Here is a 24041-nt window from a genome sequence, read left to right as displayed (position 1 = left end):
AACACATGGAGTGTATTTACCAAACACTGCTTGGACTTGGATTGCAACTTGGACCAGAAATAGATAAAAGACGATTTAAATACTCTCTGAACAAAGATAAATAAAAAGAAAACTCAGAGGGCACAAATAACCAACGAGTGTGTCTTGGAAGCGAAAGTTAAATAGTTTCGTTTATTTCGTACTTATTATGTGTGTGCGTGCGTGCGTGCGTGTGCGTGCGTGCGTGTTTGTGTGACTGCGCGTGTGTGTATGCGTATGCGTGTGCGTGTTTGTGTGTATGTGTCTGTGAGCCCCGCCCACAGCCTCTCTCCTCCGTGACGTAGCAGGCAGTATGTCGCCAATAGTCTTCAGTTGTAGAAATGGCAGCGCTGAGACAGGAGCATCGGTATGGGCTCTCCTGTGGCCAAATCAACAAAAACAACCCGAATCAAACTCTTTATCACGTCAAACTCACTGACACTGCCATCCGGACCCTCGAAGGCTACCAGAACCTGAAGGTAGGCACAATGATCGTGTTGAACTTTGGAGCTTGTGTGTGTTTTCTCAGCTATATTTTCATTTTCTTGAATCGCCTCCCAACTCCGTGAACTGTAAAATCCCGATTTTGGAAATGCTGTTTGTTCTTCTCTTTTGTCAGATAAAAAGTAAAGTTTAAACTGTCCGGCAACTCAGATCACTTCGACAGAAGCGTTGGTGACTGATAAATGATTGCGGTTGTTATACAGTGGAGGGCTAAGCTTTATTAATTATGATCATAACAGGCAAATTCAATGGGCTTTGATGAATGAAAGGATTTCATTAAATTCCCCTGTAAGCCCTGAGTACAATTTGTTATGAGAAAGGAGAGGCTGAGGCTATTTTCAATTGTGCATGTCTACTTGTTTACCAAAGCGTAATCTCCCGAAAACCCCAAACGGTATTAAAGTTCCCATATGACAGATTCGAGATTATGACCTGAGCTTTAGAAGCTTGCCGTTTTCTCTGCTTTTCTAAACATACATAACATCTGAAACTCATTATTTAGAGTATTGGCGACTATTGTCAGTCATTTTATGTATAAAAAAAAAGAAGAAGAAGAAGAAGAAAGAGGCTGTTTTTAGCTCGTTTTCCAAACGGGAATAAATTAATGAACAAGCTATCAAGCAAATTATTCGACTGCTCTGAATCAGGAGACTGTTTTATTGCTTTATGGTCCATTAGATTAGACCAAGATAATTTAGTCTCTCCAAATGGTCTTTCCCAGAGCAGTGCTCCGTAAATCAGTTAAGTCCCACAGTTATGACTGCAGTCAGACGTTCATTTGTTATAGTTTTTAGTTTGTTTTTTTAAAACAAATACGTGTTGCCACAATGAAAATAAAGCCCTGGATATGAGACTCTGCTGTATAGTCTGCACTGGGCTCGGTGGCAGAGCTCGACAAGTTGTCGCTGAGCTCTTGTGTATTATTGTTTTTTGCCCTTTCCACGCCTGGAAGCCCGCCCAGCTCCGCAGCTCATTGGTCTGTGAAGCAGAGTAAACTCCAGAGCTCACACAGCCTGACAGCTTCCCCCAGGCCGAGCAGGCAGGCAGGAGAGGTTACTGCAAAACTTTTTCCAAGTGAGAGACCACCCCAGAAAATATTGTTATAGACTGCTGGACTCCCGCTGAGATTTTGTCCTCAGGAACCTTTCAACCTGAAAGAGTTGATGTTATTAGATGGGGTTTATTCATAAACTATTGTTATACTTGAAATCAAAGAGCCTTCATATCAAATTAACAGGCAGATACAATGCATCTGCCCATTATTTATATTGAGTAATTGTTTGGGCTATGAAATTAGAGGAAAATACAGAAAAATGCAATAATTCTAAATATACAAAAGTCAAATATATTTAATTGACTCTCATGTAAGATTTAGAAAACTAGCAAATGCTACTTATTGACAAGTCGGAACCAGTCAAACGTTGCCCCTTTTGCGGAAAAAAATACTTTAACGATCAATTGATTATCAATGTAGTTGCAGAATAACTTTCTGCTCATACACTAATCATTTCAAAATTCACAAATTTTACAAAGCTGAAATTATTTTCTTTTAAAGTCTTGTTTCGTCTCACAAACTGTCCAAATGAATCAACACTGTTGCTGATTCATTTTCTCTTGATCCTGTGATTCCTTAACCTGTACCACTATCTAATAAGACCATCTTTAGATAAAGGGTTTGTCATTTTAAGTAATGCCATCCATCACTAACAACATTCATGTTGCCAGGTTGTAAAATATTCCTTTGGCTATAGTGTTTATTGTTTCTATTTTGTAATAAGGCATTTGTAAATGCTGGTAATCCTTTGGTAAGAACTCATGGCTCTTTTGGAAATAAGATGTTGATAAATATACTGTGGTACTGTGATTGTCACAACCTGGCAACCTCAAAATTAAAATTCCTATTAAAACTAATTACTAATACATAATCTATAACTGACATCAATAAAATTATTGCACGGCCTTCGTATAAGGTACCTTATTAGACAGTGGTACCAATGTTTCAGCCTTTTTTACCAAAATATTAAGAAATTGTTGTAATATTTAAAATGATCATACAAATAAGCTTCCCACTTGGGATAAGTCCTATGGCTGTGTTGCTAATGTGTATTATTCCATTCAATATTAAAGCTATCGGATGATGAAGAACATCAGAACAATTCTCTTCAATAGGGAAGACATTTTCCCAAACCATTAATAATAAATCAAGAGCACTGTCAATCATGGGCACAGCTGTACATCACAGATAAATGTCTCCATCTATTAACTATGTATCATGTTGCCTCAAAGGCAGGTATATTTTATGATTTTAATATTTATTCATCAGTTGGGAGTAAAAGAGCAATATGATGTTCTGGAGCATAACTACAGTTATAAACCACAGCACACAGGGCTTTCAAAAAGTGCATTCAAAAATATATATCTTGTTTCAGAAGGAGCTTTGTCTTTCCTTTGGGATCTGTTGTAGCTTTTATTTATTTAATCATTCAGGGGGGAAATCAGCTGAAACACGCCGAGTCAGTTTGACTGACACAAGCAAAGTTGTCTGTTGGCTTTGGATTGATTAATTGCACACATTCCTCTGAATATTAGGGCCAGAAACTTCTGAACTGGAGACTTAATGATATATAAATATGACGGCAATTCATCAGGGCAAAGCCTGATGGGAAATGGCAACTATGGCACCGTTTTGGCATCTAATGAGGAAAGTTTACCACGCCTTGTCTCATTAAAACCAGACTGCTGTTATCCAGAGAAACCCACTGAGCAAAGCGAGAACAATGGCGATATATTTTCACTCATAATGTATGAGCTGTCCATTAGATTAAACATGATTCCTGAATCATTGACCAGTTCCTTCTTCTTTGCTCTCTCCTCAGGCATCACTATCAAGTCAGCCAGCGATTTGCTTCAAGGGGAGCCAGGGGGTAAGATATTTTTCAAGCTCTCCTTATTGCCCTAGAATTTGAATGCTCTAATTAGTTCTGATTTGCTGCGGAGCGGACTTGTGACAGTTCTTCTGCACATCTTATTGGTTTCTTAAGCATTCGATAAGCGCTTGCATGCATCTAGGAAGAGGTTGAAAATCCACCGACTGTCATTTCTGTTGGTGGATGTTGTTGCCTTGGACTGTTTTCTTACTGAAAAGAAACGGAAACATCCAGTGATCAAAGCAGAGGGTCAGGTTGTTTTAAATGCACCAGAAGTCCAAAGTCTGATGGAAAGGTGTCACTAATTTTCTCACTTATACGTTGTTGTGTCAAATAGACTGGGCTGCATGTGTACATCTGAGACAAAGTACATAATCTTCAAAAAATACTTGGCCCCGAAAGCAAGAGGGCATTCCTGTAAAGCGTTGGTAAAAAAAGAAAGATTCCTGTGTCCGGCCAGATTATCCGGGCCACTATTACACCCTCACTGGCTCGGCCTGCTATGCTGCTACATATTTACCACAAAATGCCTCTCTAAAAGGAGCCGTTCTAATCCCTGCAAGAGCCGATTGAATTGAAGAAAGTGACTTTGGCTGTACACAAATGCCACTCACAAATGTGCTCACACGGACCCTGGAAGCCCAAAGACAGGGTACGCTATACCCTCAGGCTGCTAGCCAGGTTACTGGGTCAGGCTTGCAACTGGGGAGGCTTTGTTCAGGGAGGGGGAGGAGGTACAGAGGGGTTGGCGAACCCCAGGGAGCCCCCATGCCTCCATGCAGACATGAAATATTGGAAATAGGGGAATGATACATGAGCGGTGGAATTCTTAGCTTGGCAGGAAGCAAAATGTGTCCAAAACACAAATAATGTAAACATGTAATGAAACATCTGTAAAAGGAGCAGCAGATTAACCCGTTTATGAGAGTCTTTCTGTGAAGAAATGTTAAGTGAGTGCAATTTAAGTGTTCTTTAATCACTGAATAGGATTTGGTGATTATATCTCGTTTGGCACATTACATATTCAAATTGCTTTGCGGAATTCGAGCACGAGCTCCCTCCCCCTTTGACAATAGTCCCCGAGCTGGACGATTGGGCATTAATGAGGTAGCTGCAACCATTGGTAGTGGGGGAGGCCAGATTAAGCCGTTAGTGGGGGGAGGTTGTTGGTGAACATGGCAGTCTGGCATAAAACAGACGGCAGAGATAACTAGTATCTGTGTCTCCAGGTTGGAGGTATACAGCTAGTTGATGTAGCTAGTTCTCATTTGCTGAAGCTCATCTCTTCCACACAAGCAGCCTGAGCTTCAGGAAGTCATGTGTGGCGAGTGAAGAGGTTTGTGTCAGTTGCCAGCTGTAGAGCTACATCACAGAAGCCACGACTGCTTCTCTCTGATCTTTGTCCTCGCTCATGTCACATTTCCTGTGAAGGGGCACTTCCACAAAAACCAGAGGAATTTTTCAAATCACTGTCCTGGCATCACTCCAGGGCTCAGCGGTATCAGGGCCCAGGGCTCCTATCGAGAAATAGCATGCTGGGGTTTTTCGGCTGCCTTTCTCTCTGACCCTGCGGCATTTAGCCCTACTATTGTAAACGGTCTGCCAAGCTCGTAATCATGGATTGAAAGACACAGGCTCAGATGCCTCTAAAACTTGTTCAAGGCAACTGTGAAACAAGATTAAATGAGGCATAAACAGACCTGAAAGATATTTTTAGAGCAATGTGAACCGAATGGGTTTGATCAATAACTAGTGTCTGGAGCAGTGAAAGACAATTAAACAAAAATGTAGTCATGTGATGCAACTATGAAGCAATTAGAGAAGTAGAGAGTTTTTTTCACATTTCGTAAAAGCTGTAAATTGAAAAGAAATTAGGTTTCTGGATAACTTTGAAATAGTCACTAGGGATTAAGGAATATATTTAGACCGTGGCTAGGAATTTCCCATCTTAGTGCTTATTTTCTTTCAGTACTGGCGACGTTGCTGCTTGTTGGCATGATATATATCTGTTGAGTAAGAAATCAAGCTTATTGTTCGTTGTTATTTATCAGATACAAGCTGCAAGTTCCATATTGATCAGGAAATGTGTTCTTTCCATTGCTACAGTGCTTTCTATACTGCTTTTTCTTGATAGTTCCACTCAAACTTCTGTACGGGTTAGTGAGCACTGTATCTCACCTGTTACACTGCAACGTTGTGGTTATTGAGTGGTTGAGTATTATTTTGTACCACTGAACTTAACTTTTATGAGTGCAGTGCTGTCGTAATAAACATGGACATTACATTTGCATACTCTACGTTGGGCTGTGTCGGGTGTGAAATCAGTTTAAAGTTTTCCTCCTCAGTTCATAAATGTTGAATTGCAGTTGCCAGAGTAATTGTTTTTGTTTATGGCCTTGTCTGTATTTATGTGCACAGCTGTCACATGAAGGCAGCGGTGTTGGGATGAGGGGTATGTAGAGGTGTTCTTAAAGATATTCTCATGACGACTGTGTGTGAAGGCTGAGCTTCCCCTGGGCTCCCTCCCGCCGGCCCTCTTGATTATTTTGCCATTTCACCACATGCCTTGGCTAAATCCTTGGGAGACATCAGGGCCTCTATCTCACACACGGCTGCTCCGACTCCACCCCCCGCAACCTCGCCGCTTTGCTTCGCCTCCCGCTCGCACTGCAAATAAGCTATTGCAGTGTGCAAGTGTGTATGTGTGCACACATCTTTTTTTTTTCTTCCTTTTTTTTTCCTGGAAGCTAATTAGAATAACAATAACAGGAATGTGGTTTGAGAGCCGTCCTCTCCCAGTGGCATAGCAGTGAGAGGGAGAGTTGTCCCACGTGTTTCTGAAAGGGCACACGCCGCTCTATTCATCCAGATGTGTTAAGCGAGGCAAAAGTCTCTGTGTTCGCCGATCGTCTGAGGCCGAGTGTGTTTATGCAGAGATATTTGGCCTTTGGATCTCTGGATCATACAGTATATTTTAAGAACAAGCCTCACGAGATCCTTCAGTTAAAGAGGAATTTTCTTTACTTAGCTCTCCTCTGTCATTATTGTGTTATTTTGCTTCTAACAAGGGATTTTAAGGGACGCCAAAGTGACTGTGGCAAGGTTCCAGTTGAGTATTTTATGGTTGCATGTGTGCTGTACAATATTTGAAATAAATGGCACAAAATGTACACAAATATGTGATAAATAAAAAACAAAAGAAAAATTAGAATCAGTTTTTTTCAAGCTAATCTGGAACCATTAAAACAAAAGAAGGAACTGTGAATGGGAAAATTGGAAATTTTTAGCAGTGAGAAAAAGACAAAATAACAACTGCTTTTTAATAAAGTGACTGTTAGATTGGTTATTTAGTAACAGGCTCGTTATCCCACAATTCAGCGAGCAAAGCCTTATAAGATTCAATTTGAACAACCATAAAACATTACCATTGAAATAAAATGAGAGGCGACGAATGGGAAAAAGAAATTGAGATGCTGTTTCACAAGGAAATTTAACAGACGATGTTCTGTATGCTCATTCACCCCACAGGCTATTTGGGTATTGGCATCAGAACCAAAATCTGAGGAATTACTAAATATAATGCTAATTATGCTGTGTGTAATTGATGGCAGTGTGGTGCTCTCATTTACAAAAAATGTGGAGACCCTGGCGGATTGTGTGACAGTGTGCGTTAACTACATTTCACAGTCAGTTTTCTTGTTTGTCGTGTTCACAGAAAAGTCGGTAGCAATATAATATTCACCAATTAATTTCAGTAAAATCGTATACATTTTTTAAAAGAACTAAGTCTAATTTTGCCATCAAAATAAATTCAAACCAGGAATCGTTAATAGCTTTAAATATGTAGATTATCATAAGGAAGTTGCCATTTAAATTACTTCATGATGCAAAGCTGTTGATTTTTTACATCCAATAAGTCATCTGGTATTGTAAATAGAAAACAATGTTGACAATTAGGAAACAGTTTATACAGTGATGACAGTGGCCTCTGAGGAGTCTGATCACAAACATGTTATTCTTAGATTAAAAAAAAAAAAAAGGATATAAGCAATGCAAACATTGCAAGTAAGCATGGGCAGTGTTTTTGTGTACAGTAGAGAGGAAGCTTAACACCAAGAGCTTGAAACTAACAGCAGAGAGCTATTGTTAACCTAAAGACCTCTTTACCAGACATATAGCATCTTTTTATTATTGTTTGTCTTGTGGTGAAAGATACACACTGCACAAAAAGGAAGATCATATTGTGATCTCTAAAGTCTACCACATTAAGCATGGTGCACCTTGATATAAACAGGGAACATTTCTAATGTATACTACTTATTCCATTTTTCCTTAGCAATGGGAATATATTAAACTCAAAGCCAACCACCTGAAACATGAACATTCCCTGTCTTTTCTTATACCTGTTTGTTGCATTTGAGCACAATGAGTGCACTATTTGGCTTTCTTTTTGCAACCTGATTTTACACACCACATCTCAATACGTATGTTGAATTTCCCCCTCTTTAATCCAAGTTTCCCTGCAAGTTTTTCAGGTTTGGACATTAATTCCAAGACACATTCTGTGAATTGTTAAAATATTACAGACTGCCTGCTTGTATGGAGAGAACGGTCCAGTAATGGGAGTATAGCACAATGCTCTAAGTGGTTTGTGGGACTGCTGCAGTGAAACAGGCTTATCAACAAGGGAAACACGCTACTGGTTTTAGTGCATCTGAGGTCTAATAACTAGCCTGTAACGGGAATCTCCTCACTGGCATCATCTAATGCAAATTAGGCAACGTTTAGATGGGGGAATCCATTTACAGAAAAACAGTCTGAGCGAATTCTTAATTTTTTGTGTGTGTAGTTTTTCTTTACATATTGTGAATAGAGAGAATAGTGGCCTAACATTCAACATAAGCTTTAAAAACCTCCATCCCCAAAGAGCAAGGCACCTACAGTTAGGAGCGGTGGTGTATCGGGGGAGGGGAGACAGAGTGTGATTGTTGAGGTTGACAGATTAGCCCCAGCCTCTTGGAAAAAGACTGATTCTGCTTGGCATAACAGGCAGTACCTTGGGGGATGCTCGTCAGTTGCCCATCCCCATATCCCCGCACTAACTCCCGTCAGTCCCCGCCCCCCTTTCTTTGCTTTCCTGTCTCTACCAACCCCCCTCGATGAACAGATCCTCAAGCACAGGAACCACCACATCCATCCAAGGCTCACTGAAAGCATGATTTAGATTGTAAGAGGGGATGTCATACGTTTTGTTTTTAACAAATGAGTCACAGTGGAATTGTTGATCGTACTGCAGAAAGCTCTTAGACAGTGCATTTACACTGCACTCGCTTGTCTGCATGTGACACTGTAACATGGCTGTTTTATACTGTTAATGCCTCAACTTGTGAAGTCCATTAGATGATGTATGACCTGCATTTTTCACCAACATATAAACCTTTATATAGATAAAGAGGAACAAATACACTTGCTCCAGCCAGGATCCATCCCCCCTCTTCTCTGCTGAGTTGCTTGTCACATTCCTAAAGGAAGACTTTTTAGGGCCATCCCTCATGCACTGGTTCTACTGGGAGCCACCGCCACCACCACCCATCCACCCTCCCCTCCCTCCATTAACACCCAAACCCCCAATCCCTCCCTTTACCATCCAACAACACACAGCCACACGTCCCCGCTGTTCATGAATAATCCAGGCAGCCCGACAGGCCATTGCACTCAGCTTTGTGGGGGAAGAAGCTAGAACAAAAGACGGGCAGCTCACAGAGCAGCTATGGCTGAGTAGGCTCAGATGAGAAGACAATGGTAACTAGTGTCAGTACAGACAGGGGCAGGAGGCAAAGGCTTCAGAGTAAATCACATATCCAGGCGCCTGCTTCCATCTCAGTGTTGCCATGCCAAAAACCAAAGCTGGGAACCTTGCCTTCTTGCTTTCGTCTGGAGAGCGAAGAAACGAAAGACAGAGAGAGAAACTATCCTCTCGTCTTTCCCTGCAGATGTTTGGACTGGATCAAACGGTAGATCTCTTTAGTGTAGCCTTTTCCTTCCTCGCCAGATAGCAGGGTTAAGAACTCTGTTTAACCTCTTTAAAGATGAGCAGGTTAAACATCCGTGGGGAGTTAAAGATGAAGTTTTACAAGAACATCACTGACGGTGTCCTTTGTCCTTGTTCAACTGCTGAGGCCCCTGCCACAACTTTCTGTTCCAGTCCAGTTCACACCTTACAACAGCCTGAAAGTATTTGACATCTCCAAACACACAGGGTTAGGAGTAACAGATGTGGCTGGGCCGATGCCACAGAGGCAGTTATTGTATCAGCCCGTACGCCCCATGGGGGGCTACACTGACGAGGTGTTAAGGATTGCCGTTCTGGTGCCATTTGGTTGCTTTTACTGTAACTGTCCAACGGCTAATCTAGACTCACATCGTGGTAATGGCTGGTGCTACTGCACACAGCTCTCACTACTCTGTGTCTTTTTAAATGTTTTTTAACTGACACATGTTAATAGTACACTCTGATGCCAATAATACCCCATTAAGATTTTCTCAGATTAATTAATCATCAGATTAAAGGATTCACACAATCATAATTAGAATACTATGAGGCATAAGCAATTTAATGAATTATTTCCCTGGTTCACAGCTGGACAAATAACGCTGATTTAATAGTTATTTCTATAATGATTAAGAACTCATACAGAAGGAATAGCACGTTCAAATTACACATCAGAAAAGCGACTATATTTTAAATAATTACAATAATGGCATATTTTTTTTAAATTAAAATAACTTTAATACTTGGTCATTAGCAGGAGTCCACTTATTCATAATATGATTAGTCTCCTTTTGTGCCCCAGAGCACCAGAACATGATCACCCTCTACAGTATATGTGTGCCATACAATACAAGTATTGATGTGGTAATGTAATAATTTTCTTTTTTTTTGGTAATACAATTTTTCGTCACAATGAAATGCATGAAGGTTGTGTAATTTGTCTGTTACATGGTTACGTACATGACTCACCAGTCCTTAAACTGAGAGCACAGGAAGTATATTTTTCTATGAGCTGTTATTATCAGAGTCTGACGCTTATGTGTGTACTACTACTTATATTTTAATTGAGGATTGTAAGTTCAGTGTCTTTGCTTCTATTTTTGATGAGTGTACACGGTGATTCCATAAAGTCTGACTGATAATAGTCTCTCTCTGTTAACATGGAGCCTAAACCATCACCTAGATATTTGACCTCTCCCCCTGCATGTGCACTGTGGGAGTGTGAGGCTTCCTCAGCCTAAAAAAAGACAATATGACAATACATGGACACACATGGCCTCAGGGGATCAGAGCAGAGCTCCATATGGAGATGTCTATGACTCAGCGTCTCTATGTAAATCTACACCTAATACTTGATTGACAGCAGAGTCAGGATCATACACCTATGGGCACAAAGGGTGTCACTGCTAAACACATGAAAAGTCAGAGTTAATTTCATCAGGCTAAGTGGGATGAGGATATCTTTGCATGATGTGGCTGTGATGTTAAGTGTATTCTGCGGTCACTGTTCAACGCTGAAATCTCTAAATCTCTAGTTGTTCAGACGACAGCAAAGTTGTTGAGTAGGTTCCTCTTGTTGTTCTTGTTGTCATTGACTGACCAGGCAACCTGATTGTGAGTAAGTTATTTCCTGAAGTGATAATAAATATCATGTCAGGAGGGTGTCTCCATGATAAACACACCTTCTATAAAGGTTTCAAATGCACCACCATACAGATGGAGAAATCTAATATGGACTTATTAGGTAATAAAACATGTTTGATTCGAACTTTACCTGTTTTCACCAGTGGGTTCAGACCAGTAAAGCAAAACAATACAACTTCTAAGAGAAGAAAAAATACATTATTCCGCTTACAAATGAAAACTTCAACAAAATGCACACATTTTTGGCCTTTCTGCTGATGTCTTCTTTGTCATTGGCCAACACATACTAAAATATCTAGAATTAGTTTAAATTAGGCAATATACTGGTTTAGCTCTTGTGGCGACTGTTAGCTTGTAACTGACAGTACTGACTCAGTTTGTTGATTTAATGATCCTTCTCTTCGTACGACTGTTACACAATAATTTATTGGCTGATTAGATTTAACAGGAATTTTTTACATGAATGTTTACATTCAATCTTCTGCCAGAAGACAGGTAGTAAGTGAGACACTTTTCTGTACAAATTAAATAAACTACGCCAATTAGTGAGTTTTAGGTGCTTGTTGGCAGATTGTGTTATCTGCATAGTGTAAATTGGCAGGCTACCCTGTTTCCAGTCTTTGTGCTAAAGTAAGCTAGTTGAGGGCTGGCTGTAGCATTTTATTTATCGTACAGACATGATATGAAAGTATCAATCTTCTCAACAAACTCTCAGCAAGAAAGCGAATATGCGGTTTTCCGTAAACTATTCCTTGAAGTTTCGAGTCTCGTGTTTTGTTTTGGGCTGTAAACCTGGTGGTAGACTGAGAGGCTCTCCTTTAGGAGTCAGAAACTGGGAACTAATGGGTTAAATGACATATGGTTATGTAGCTTGAGAAGGAAGCTGTGAATAAAACGGGGCGACCTCTGAACAGTCTGACCTGAGTGACATTGATTAGAATTAGAATGTGAAGTGTGCACGGTGGCATGGACGGGGGTTACGGGCAAAACTAATGCATGACTGGAGGGGGCTCATATAGCTGCCATCGACTGAAAGAGGGGACATGGTGGCACTATTGCAACGCTAAATGTGTAAATGTGCCCTCATCTCATTACAAGCTAGCTTTTGTTTAGCAGGACTCTCATTATTAAGCAAACGCAAACAAAGTTTTTCTGTGTGTCCTCTACCCAAATAACAACCCCATTTTAGTGACTTGTTGCTTCTAATGGTGGCTGAAGCTCCTACTACTTTACTAAAGTAATAGGGCCTGAGGACATGGCTTGCCTCTTGTCCCTGCTCACTTTGATGCTTTTTTGGTTGATCGTCCTTAATTAGCGTAAAACCCAAAGCAGACGTACGCAGGACTCCGCTTTCCCACTTCATGAGAACGGTCAGACATATATAGGTCAGAATTAATGGTCAGCTGTGTGTCTCAAGTGTTCATGGCCTTGTGGGCTGCTTTGCGTTTTGTGTTGACATGGGTGGGCTTGTGCACATGAAGGAAAGCCCGAGGCTGATGGGGGTGGGGTGAATGGCATGCATTTGGGTTTTAGAAGAGGAGGAGGGGTGTTGAGGCGAGGAGCTGTTCATTGGCTCCGTGCTGCAGAAAAAACTGCTTATGGCTTTGCTGCATGACTGGACATTTGTGACAGCTATAGTCCTGCCTGCCACATCTGCCAGGGGACACTGTGCTCTCAGCCAGTCAGTTTATAATCAATCACTTATGACTGATAACTAAAGAGGCAGCTTCAAGTCCTCTGACTGTGATTTTTTTTGAGACCTGCTGTTGAAAAAGGTCCTGTGTGGTGTGAGCTGTTGCATCCATCTCACATTAAGAACAGCTCATCAGGAGGCACATACTCACGCTAAAGAATGGGTGATAATCATGGCGCTTCTGTTGGATGTAGGACAGTACACTATCAACAAAAGTACTAAACTGCTTATTTTTCCGGCTGAAACACAGCTGCAGGGGGTGTAGAAGAGAGCCCCTGCCAAATGTGTTTTAAAGGACATGTTACCTGTTGGTTAATGGCTGCCTATGTTGAACTGTCCTTTTAGTGGAAGTGTTTTTTTGGGTCATTTTATGTAAGAGGTTCCTGACAGAGATAGACTTCAACCTGCTGGCGTGTTTGTTGCTAGGGAGCGGCGGACTGTCTGTGACAGAGGAGGTTAACGTCTAAGTGAAAAAGCTGTCTGCTATATTGTTATGTTTTGCCTTTCAGACAGCCCCCCTCCCCATGACTGGCTACAGGTCATCATCCCTGACCTGGGAGGTACAATGTAGCCTCTGTGATTGGCCCAAGTGGAAGATTATTTAGGTTACATTTATTGAGTGAAAAATCAAAAAGAAAACCAAAAAACAGCGAGTCAAGTGAGCTCTAATCGGTTTCAGTAAAAGGAGCTGCTTTGCTGATTTTCTTCATCCAGTGTTTTTCCGGTTACATCTGGGAAAATAAAACAGGCTTGTTACATAACACACCACTCAAATTAGCAATGTGAGCAGATACAGTACACAGAAGCGTGTGAGCGTGTGCTAACTCAGTCATACCCAAAGACTGGGTTGGGACCAACAGGTGGGTCGCAGGAGATGTTATTAGGGTCGGCAAATCAATTTTCAGAATTTTTTCCATTGTCTTCTGTTTACACGATCATTTCAATCTGCAGTACACATGCTAGCCAGCCTGAATGTTTGTATTCTTCAGATAAGTGTGGCCTACTTTGTATAAAATTGTATATGAAAGGCTACCATACGTTCTATTTATTTTACTGATGAAAGGAAATGAAAAAAATGAGAAAGCCTGTTAACTCTCCCTGAATGTATTTATTTTTGTCTCATTAATAAGTATTTCATATGTGTATGCATCTTTAATAAAACAAAGTTGTGATTTATTAAACATATATTGTACAACATAGACCATATAAGATTATGCGGAAAATGCAGTAAAGATTGTCAGGAACGTTCATTTAAGCAATAATCTGCTTTTCTTACAATTTAAAAGAATTATTCTGAATTGAGTCTCGATGGTTTGTCATTTTTTTAAAGTGGGTTCCCAGGGAATAATAAATGTGGGAAACACTGTGCGAGAGAACACTGTAAACGGTGAAAGCAAAATGACCATAACTTCTTCTTTTTACTTTTCATTGTAAATATATTTTACTCTTCTTTTTTTCTTTATTTATCCTGACAGTACGTTAAGATCCCAGTGCCAAAACCTGAATCGCCTGATGGATTCAGAGTCTTCTCGTTCTACCTTTCCAGTGACAGCAAAGACAAGCCTCAGTCCAGTTTTGACTGCATTCACCAGTATGTCTCAGGGTAAGCAGCACACACAACTCTTTCCACAGTCGACCACAAATGTAATTTGTAGTAAATTTGGTGTCAGATTATGGCCGCAGGGCCTCTCCAAACAGAAACAGTGGCTTCTCTCTTCAGTGCATCAACAGACAGTACCACTGTCAGGCTATATTCAAACAAGACTACAATGACACCAAAAGGCCGTCATGTCGCAACTGACCACAGAGGTGTGACCACTAATATTTGAGAACAGAGCGGTAGTGTCTGTGGCTGCAGTGTCAGATTTGAGCCTTTATAGATGATTTATAACACAGGGCTAGAATTTACAAGCAGGCACAAGTCACAGAACCTGTTATATGTGTGTCAAACAACATCAGAAATTATTGAGTGACAGCAAGAATCTCCAATGCTTGTGTTTGACAAATGGCCTTTTAATTGAGCCGAGCCAGGGAATTTGTAAGCGTGAACTCTCTGAGGTTTTCTCTCTCCTCCTTTCTCTTCCCTACAGGGAGGGCAGGGATCACCTGGAGGGCCAGGGCAGCATTCAGGACAAGATCACAGTTTGTGCCACAGATGACTCTTACCAGACGACCCGGGAGCGCATGTCTCAGGTGGAGAAGGACATCTGGAGCCGCTCAGCAATTGAAATAAAGCCGGGGCCAAGTAAGCTTTTGCTTAATAGCTATCTACATTCTACTGTATCTTCCAGCCTCCGTTTTACGAAGCAGCCTTCAAGCATGTTGGGATCAAGGACAGATAACCGGAGAGTTTTCATGTTCCCAGAAAGCTTCAAAACCATTGCTTCTCAACATTTCTTCCTACTGATAATTGCCATATGGTGTGGAAGTTATCACATAATTGATCAAAGCTCTGCGTTGCAATTATTCATGCGAGAGGGACGTCTCTGTCTTGTAATTTTCCTTTCATTTTGACCAGATTGCTCAGGCACTATGCCAGCATGCCTGCCAGCAACATTAATGTGATTGAGTTTGCCATAAGTATGCGCTAACAAGTCTCACGCTGATGAAGTTTTGCCTAAAATGTAATTACACCGACAGGAATTTAATTAATTTTCACTTGATGAAATACTTCAAAATATCATCTAAATAGGAGGTTATGCTTAACCTGGAATGATCTGAGCCTAACATGCATCTTCTATTTGCACTTCATGTTTTCCCATTCACTGCCATCGCCTTGTCTGAGTTTTAGAGTCATTGTTGATTAAAGTGACCATGCTGAAACTTTATAAATGATCTGACCATTAGGCTTCTTGACATTTAGAGGTTCTGTGCAGATTTTATTGCTTGTGTAGATCATATTTTATGCATGATAACATGCTGTGTAGACCAACGCCACAACATGATGTTTGGGGTAATTGCTGTCGGAGCCAGCTGTTGGGACCGGTGCCGACACATTACATGCCACGCTTTGCTGCTGAAATCGTCTGTCAGGAGCGTTTACAAAATAAACTTAATCTGGCACATGCATGCACTTAATGCAAATGTCAGAAAATACATTTGAGATGCTGGTTGTGCAGTTACAGTGAATTTTCAAGCACATGACTCACCAGCGAGAGAAATAAATGGGTGATGGATCACAGTATGTTTCTTATGCAGTAGAGAGCACACTGTTGTTTTTGTGGTCACTGACTTTTTTGGTACAGTAATGCTATGCTCATCAGAAGAAGAAAAAAAGTACATATACTAAATCACAATTCCAGGTTGCAGAGTAGAAAAATGTCCACAATTTAGATAAAGTATGATTTTAAAGTTCAGTTGCATCGGGGGAAAGGAGGCACTGACAGCTGAAATGTATGCACACTGGAAAAAAAATACTTTTTACAGTCATTCATTTCCTAATTTAACATTTCTAATCATTCTTCCTCCATTTTATAGAAACACTATTGCAAATTGTTGCTATATTTATTGTTTAGTTGCTCATAAATCCATCCACTAAAGTGTGTCAGTTACCCTTAGTGAGACATCATTGTCATCAAGGGAAGCATCCTTACACAGTGGTTTTCTTGAGAGCTGTGTTCATGTATCACCATCAGATGTAGGTGCAGATTGTTTGACATGTGGCAGTACAGGTTGTTTCAGTGCAGGAAGAATATTTGCATGAAATGTTCATGACCTGGTAAATGTTGAAACAAGCTCCTGCAAGACTGTTACATTTACACAAAGTAGAATTAAAGTGACTTTGTTTGAATCTTACAAGGAGCACGGTATATTGCTAAAAATGTAATCTAAAATTACTTTTAGAAATAGTAAAGTTAAAACAGTATAACTGTACTGTACTTTGTATGAGACCTCTACCATGCTGTCCCTGTGAACGTCTTCGACCTATAGCAACCTCCAAAGTATGGCTTAAGGTTGTAATGAGATTACGGTCTGCAGATATCTATAAGCACTGCTTGCACGGGTCCAACTGCATTCGTACTGCAACAGGAAGAAAGGGCCTCTCTGTGTTAGTTGCTTCAGTTTCCATACTCCTCTGTTTACTCAGCAGTAGGCTAACCTTACCGTCAACCCCGTTTCACAGTTTTCCACTCGCAACAACACTACCTTAACACACCGACACAGAAAAGTGCTTAATGTATGTAACTTTTTCAAACTGGCATAAAAGTGTTGCACATACGGTATCTGTTGCTTGTATGCAAAGATGATGGCATGACAATAGCGAGATATAACGTAAATAAGATGTATTGTGTGCAGGCATCGCTATTAAAAGCTGGTTGTGATTTGTATAACTGGCCTGAGGACTGGATTAGAAATGATAGGTTGGCTATGCTATTACAGGATACTGTCAACGTATTTGAATCCTGTTATCAGATCAAATACAATATCTTTAGTCTTCACTAGTTTTGTATATTGTAGCAACAGTACAGCCATTCAAAACAGCTTTGGATTACTGCCGTGATAAAAAAAACTTGCCCATATCTTCCACAAATCTCCTGGTCAGACTTTGCTATGTGTCCCTATGTTTTGATCTTAGGTAAGTGCGTGAAGGTCCAGAGGAAGCAGGGTCTGGTATCAGGCTTAGATAACAGCAACAGGCACTCCCCCAGCAATAAGAGGAGCATGGTTCCCATCCCTGTTGCACTCCGGCCCTTGAGGGATCGCATCATTCATCTCCTGGCCTTAAAGCCCTACAGGAAACCTGAGCTGCTACTGTGGTTGGAGAGGGAGCGAGCCAGTCCAAAGGACAAGGCTGACCTGACCTCAGTACTGGATGAGGTGAGACATCTGGCACAATGTTATGTCAACACAGTCGACTAATGATGAAATATACTCAGATGTAAAGAAAAAAACTAAAATATTGAGTGATTTTAGCATAAATTAAGGTCAAGGATTGAAACAACAAACATAAATTAGTCCCTAAATTGCTATTTTGCTAATGAACAGACTATTGCTGTGCAGCTATAAAAAGTAAATGTCAGTAAGTTTATTTCAGGCATATTTCCTGCGTATACAATTTTGAAGTGTCCCACTGCAGTCGTCAAGTGCAGACTGTGCCGCCGCTGGTAGCAGTAATTAGGATTGTGCTTTAATTATCTTTGGAGGAAAAATTGTGTTTTGCTGGTGAGTGGTGGTCTGTCTCCAGCTGGGCTCCGACTACTCTCAGATTTTAAAGGGGTTGGTTTGTCTCGATTTGTATCAGCAGGATTAAGTTGTGTAAGGGTGGGGTTAAACTGTTATCCGCGGAACAATACAGACCCACTTAGTTGCAAACAGGTCTCTATGTAAATATACGGTGGAGTTACGGAAAGATAACACAGTGAAGTGTGTTTACAACATCAGCTTGCCTCTTTTCCTGTTGTACTCTGTCCTCTTTCTGTTGATTTATTTAGATTGGGAACTGTCTGTTTTTTAGGTTGGTAAACTGAACCCTAAAGACCACAGCTACTCTCTAAAGGATGAGCTTTACAGACACGTCCAGAGAGAATGGCCTGGATATCTAGAGGAGGAGAAGCAACTCATCCACAGACTCCTGCTCAGGTGCGTATTGAGTGAGCCACAATACACAAACATGTTTCTTAGTTTTTTAAAGCAATAGTTTGAAACTTTAGGAAATCTATCCAGTTAATTGAAAAGGTTAAGTTATATATCTACACTAAATATAAAGCTACAGCTAGCAACCAGTTAGCTTAGCATAAAGATTGAAAACTGTGGGTAACAGCTCACCTGGCTCTCTTTGCATGGGGATTCAGTGCCTCTAAACACTTTATTTATTGTGTGTGTAATCCATACTAACAGAAGTTTAGAGGTGCTTGTAAGGGATGTTGTTACCTTTGGACAGAACCAAGCTAGCTGGTTTCCAGTCTTTGTGCTAAGCTAATCACCTGCAGACTGTTGCCCTAGATGTACCCTACACACATGAGTGGTATGCATCTTTTCATAATTTTTATCTTTGTCAAAATACTACTCTAAAGGTTTTTTTTTTAGAGACCCGTTTGGGCAAAGGACTATGGGATGGATGCATTTTGACAGTACTGGCGTTAATACAGAAAAGTCCACTTAATTAATGTTGAGGTCTGCTGTGATCATGTTGAAAGGGGAACTTCTAAATCACTAATTCTCTGCACTGATGAATCTCTTAATGGACACATCAAAGCAGAGGAAAATATTCCCTGCACCACGTTGCCAAATGGCATTACCATGGAAGGTTCAGAGCTGCAAGGCGGAGCTTTTCAGGGTGAGCTTCCTCCCCTTGTACATTTCCTCTGCCTGCCAGTAAACATGTTGGCCATGTGCTTCATGAGCGTTTTGGAAAAAGTTCAAGTCTTGTTGGCTGATTGCACAACCAACTCTGTTCAGCACCCCTGCTAAGTGCAAAAAGCTTACAATTGTAGTCATCAAATTGTTTGCCAAGTGTGATAAAACTGTGATACCCTGTAAATAGTGTAAACTCCAGACTTATTTGCTTGAGTTTATTCATTTGTAGGAGTAGGTTCTTCTCTTTTAGACTCATGTCTTGAATTTAATTGACTGTACTGTTTAACTGTTCTGAACTCCACTCACACTGACCATGCTTTTAAAAGGTTGCATGAATCCCTTTTGGGGTGTGACTTGTAGCGTCTGTTTGAGGAAGGAGCTGTAGGAAGCAGATTAACAGAGAAGAGGGTTTGGTCCTACAGAGGTTAAATCTGCTGCTATTGTTCTGCTTACTGGACGTGTTTAGTCTGTGTGCTAGCCTCCTGTAGACTGCATCACCAGATACACAAAACAAAACAAACTACAGAGGCTAACCATGTAAAAAGCTTTGATCAAATTTGAAAGATCATTCTTTTTAATGTAAAAAATGTTTTGACTGTGGAAAAGCTGCCACCGCTGTTTTCTCTCTGGAATCTGTGTCATAATAAATGATAATTGGTCGTCCACTTGCTTATGAATCTGCCAAAGCAAGCTTTATAACCTACATACTGCCTTTTTCTGTTTAGCTTTACAGGCCATTAGCCTCACAGTTACTGTCCAACTAAAGATGCTGTGTTCTAAATCTTTCTACAGGAAACTTCAGCCACTCCACAGTAGCCAGTTGAAGAGTCCCCAGTCCAACCATTCATTCCTCAAAACTCCAGGGGACTCTCCTTCACATCTCAGTCCTGCCAAGAATCTTTCTGTGGTAATTATTCACCTTGAATGAATTATACTCTGCTGCTTCTTCTTCCTTATACGACTGAGAATAGAGAGGGTGTTTCCTCTTTTGCAGATACATTACAGGAAAAATGATGAACTGCTATTTCCTTGTGAAGTTTTATTGAGCAGCTTAATACTAAACATAGCCCTCACTGTAATCAAATAAATAGTAAGACAATTTGAGAAATGTGCTTATTCACATTCTTCCCAAGAGTGAGAGATGAGAAGATTGATACCACTCTTGTGTGTCTCGTACAACAAATGAATAGCTGGAGCGTGTGAAGCCAGTTTAACATGGACAGTAATTTGAAGCACTATTTCTCAGCGAGGATCAGTTGTCAGCCACCAACGTGGACTCTGTGAAGTTATTGGTCCGTCCGGCACATATTCCCCGTAAAACAGTAAATTGTTCTTTTTACACTTCTGTTTTCATATGGATAATAGCGCTAAGCTGTTGTTACCTGTGGACCGAGCAAGGCGAGCTGTTTCAAGTATTTATGCTAAAGTGAACTAATCAGCTGTTGTGGCGTCAATCTTCTCATCTAACTCTAAATATTTGTCAAACTATTCCTTTTAAGTAAATATCTATTAATGCACATGATACAAGCATATTTGGCACATCTCATGTAACTTGCCCTCAAAATAGGTTTCTATTGCACTGTGTTGATTGTTGTTGTTTGTCTAATCATGTATGCACCACCCGCCAAGACAAATTCCTTGTATGTGTAACATACCTGGCAAATAAATGGTTCTGAAAGTAAAAGCTAATCAGTCACTATGTTCTCCTTTATTCTCCTGTAGAAACGGCCATTGCCCTCAGATCCATCCAACTATCAGACCCCCAAAAAACAAAGACTATTAGACCAGTGTTTGCCTCTGCATTCACCGTCTCATGGAGAGTATGGCATCAATGGGGCTCGTACCTCCTCTAGTCATGGAAACTCTAGAGTACAGATCAAACTGGAGTTCGACAAAACCAGCAATCATCTCCAGGGGAGTCCAAACGGTCTGTACTCGCCGCACAAACTCAGCGGGTCATCTACTATTCCCAAACTGGAGAGGATAGAGCCAGCTCCTACTGCACCAAGCCCCACGCCCCCACACACTGACACGTCCATTTGCACTGACCAACAATTTACCAACGGCCAACATAAAAAGAAGAGGTCCAAAAAGCACAAAGACAAAGAACGAGAGCGCTTAAAACCAGACTGGATTGAGACGAGTCCAGACCTGAAACATAACAGAGAAAACCTGAAAGGTAAATGGCCATAAAATCAAAAAGCTGTCTGAAAGGTTTTGTCACACTTAATGTTTCCTATTGTGCTGTCATGAGTCTGTTGTACATTATTTGGTTGGGCTGTAACATTATATTCTTGACTTAAGCAAAAATAAAACTTGCTGCTGCTGGAGGCCGGCAAGGAGCAATTCATGGATTTAAATTCGAAAGAGCAGTGAGTGTTGTTAGCATTAGCAGCCTTCCTCACTCCCTGCTCTAGTCTGTTGATGATTGACTGTCAAACAGCTGTGTGACCTACGGTCGAGCGAGTCAGCGGGCAGCATTGCCTCCTACTCCGAGGCAGCAGACGTCACTGCTTGCCTTGGCTCAGATCTCTTATCGAAAGTGTGATAAATGATTCCATCAGCCTTGATATGATGGGCACAACATCGCATTGGCAGATTGCTCTAACTGTTTTATTTTTTTCAATGTGTGTGTGTTTCCTTTATTACCAACAGACCATGAAAGAGAGAAAACACCTGTCAATCAAACCTCAGCAGAAGAACTGCCCGACTATTTAATGTAAGATTCAAACACACACTCTACCCTGTGCTACAAATCCAAAAGGGAATTATGATTCAGGAAGGACATTCAAATAATTGTCACATCATCAGTGGGTCCTCTCAAGTCATTGTTTATATAATCTGTCACTGAAAAGTTTAGGTTTCAGAGTCTAACCCACTGTTGTTGAGAGAAGAAACAAACTTGTCCCAAGGGTTTAGGATCAGCTTCAAAGCATTCACATAGAGTTATGTAAAGCGCATGTCTAAACGAGCTGTCACAACGCCACACTGAAGCTAACACATGACCATATGTCTTATGTTTATACATCTGGTCAACACATCATGCTGTTAAATCAGTAACGTGTCAGGCCTCTGGCTCCACCGTTCTGCAGTGCCATCTACTGGAAGACGTTAGAAACAACCTTTAATGTTTTGTTTTTTTCTCCAGAAAATACAGTGCCATAACAGCACTGGAGCAGCGCCAAAAGTATAAAGATGACTTCTGTGCAGAGTATGATGAATACAGAGCTCTTCATGATCGGATTGGGGCTATCACAGAGATGTTTGTTCAGTTGGGCTCAAAGATCAACACACTCTCCCCGGGAACACAAGAGTACAAGGTGCTGTATGGACAAGGAGCCTCTAACTGCTTTGTTTGTGATGAAACACCCAAAAATAAATTGATCCAGATACATGGCACCCTAACGCTGCTTTTCCTCTGTTATCATTGCAGCTTATGGAGGTCCAAATACTACAGAAGTACCGAAAGTATAAGAAAGTAAGAGTTGTTTGAATTTTAACCAATTTATGTAACACTTGGAGCACTGGGCATCATGCAACAAAAACTCATATAAACATATGCATTCTTAAGTGGTGATAGAGAACATTTACCAATTAAAAGAAATCTAAATTAAAATGAAACATTATCAATTATCAATATTATGTTCACCATATCAATGTAATCTGCATTGTGGCTTGCCACATCAATTAGATTTTAGAATTTTGTTCTTTTATATTTTAATATTTTATTTTGGAACAACCCCCTCTCCAAAAGATGATGAATGCTGTTAATACAAAAATGCATGACGCTGACATGCGTTACCAAAAGCTCACTCGTGACCCTTTATCTCTTTTCAGAAGTTTCCTGGTTATCGGGAAGAGAAGAAGCGATGCGAGTACCTCCATCAGAAACTGTCGCATATCAAAGGCCTGATCACAGATTACGACCAAGCACAGGGACTCTCCTAGTAACCGGTTTCTACCCGCAGCAGGGTGCAATACGACCGAACAAAAAGACTCCTAATGGACCCAAAGACTGCCCAGCTGGGTCCTGCAGTCGCTGAGACACTATTCACTTTATTTCTCCGAGTGTAAATGGAATCGAGGGGCAAAGATATTTTTCAAGAGTGGGCTGAGACTACCGACTCGTGATCAAAGGTTGCCCTTTAACATTATGGTTTTCAACTATGATTACCGCTGGATTCTGTTCTGCTGTAAAAGTGAAAGCCAAATCCATTTTTCTGAAATGCAAAGCAGATGTGACCCTTCCTGCCTAATTGCATTTTTATTCTATCTTTTATCTTGCCTGAACTAAGAAAAAATGTGTTGATTTATATTTAAAAAAAAACAGAGTATTAAATTGATGGTACAATCAATCTTAGGGGAAAACAAATGCTACTAACGTCTTTATATTTAACATACAGAGGAATCTGTTTATTTGCTGTTTGCTGACAGAAAGTCAACAAGGTCAATCACGTGAATGATTAATATGTAACAGTAATAAGAACACATAATGACAATAATAAGGCCACTTCATTAACTATGTATCACCCGTTAGACCACATGCTTACAAAATGTTCTTGGCCACAAACTGAAGTTTAAAGCATTATATGCAAATTACTTCACCATGTAGCTATCCGCCAACATCCTTTGTCATTTCCAAGGAATGTTGGAATGCCACAAAACCACTCGTCCCAGTACCTGAATGCTGGTTTCAAGATGGCGCCTGTGCACATTTAGTGTTAAATTCACTCACATGTAGCCTACCACAAACTGCCTTTTCATTACCAACTCTCTCAAGTGTTCTGGTTCCAGGTTTGTAAGGGATCATGCGTTATTTACGCTCTGGCGACAAGCTCTATGTAACATAACCTTCTACTCTCCATGCAGTTTAAAAAGCTTACAGGGCATTTTATCTTGTTAATCA

General features: G+C 40.6%; 1 protein-coding gene across 1 annotated transcript; it reads left to right on the top strand.

The window, feature by feature from the left end:
- Positions 1-331: 331 nt before the first annotated feature.
- Positions 332-23083, top strand: LOC306741862 (RNA polymerase II elongation factor ELL; the record flags this gene model as incomplete). The annotated part of the gene is given in 13 exon segments (XM_079224185.1): positions 332-342; positions 344-497; positions 3399-3446; positions 14314-14441; positions 14929-15083; positions 17415-17656; positions 18294-18418; positions 19928-20042; positions 20858-21314; positions 21791-21854; positions 22284-22455; positions 22569-22613; positions 22973-23083. Coding segments are annotated over 13 exon segments (1827 nt in total).
- Between the last annotated feature and the right edge of the window lie 958 nt (positions 23084-24041).

The sequence above is a fragment of the Taurulus bubalis genome (genome assembly GCF_910589615.1).
Source record: "Taurulus bubalis genome assembly, chromosome: 9".
NCBI lineage: Eukaryota > Metazoa > Chordata > Actinopteri > Perciformes > Cottidae > Taurulus > Taurulus bubalis.
The sequence above is the reverse complement of the archived record's forward strand: the minus strand, read 5'-3'. Positions and strand labels throughout refer to the sequence as shown.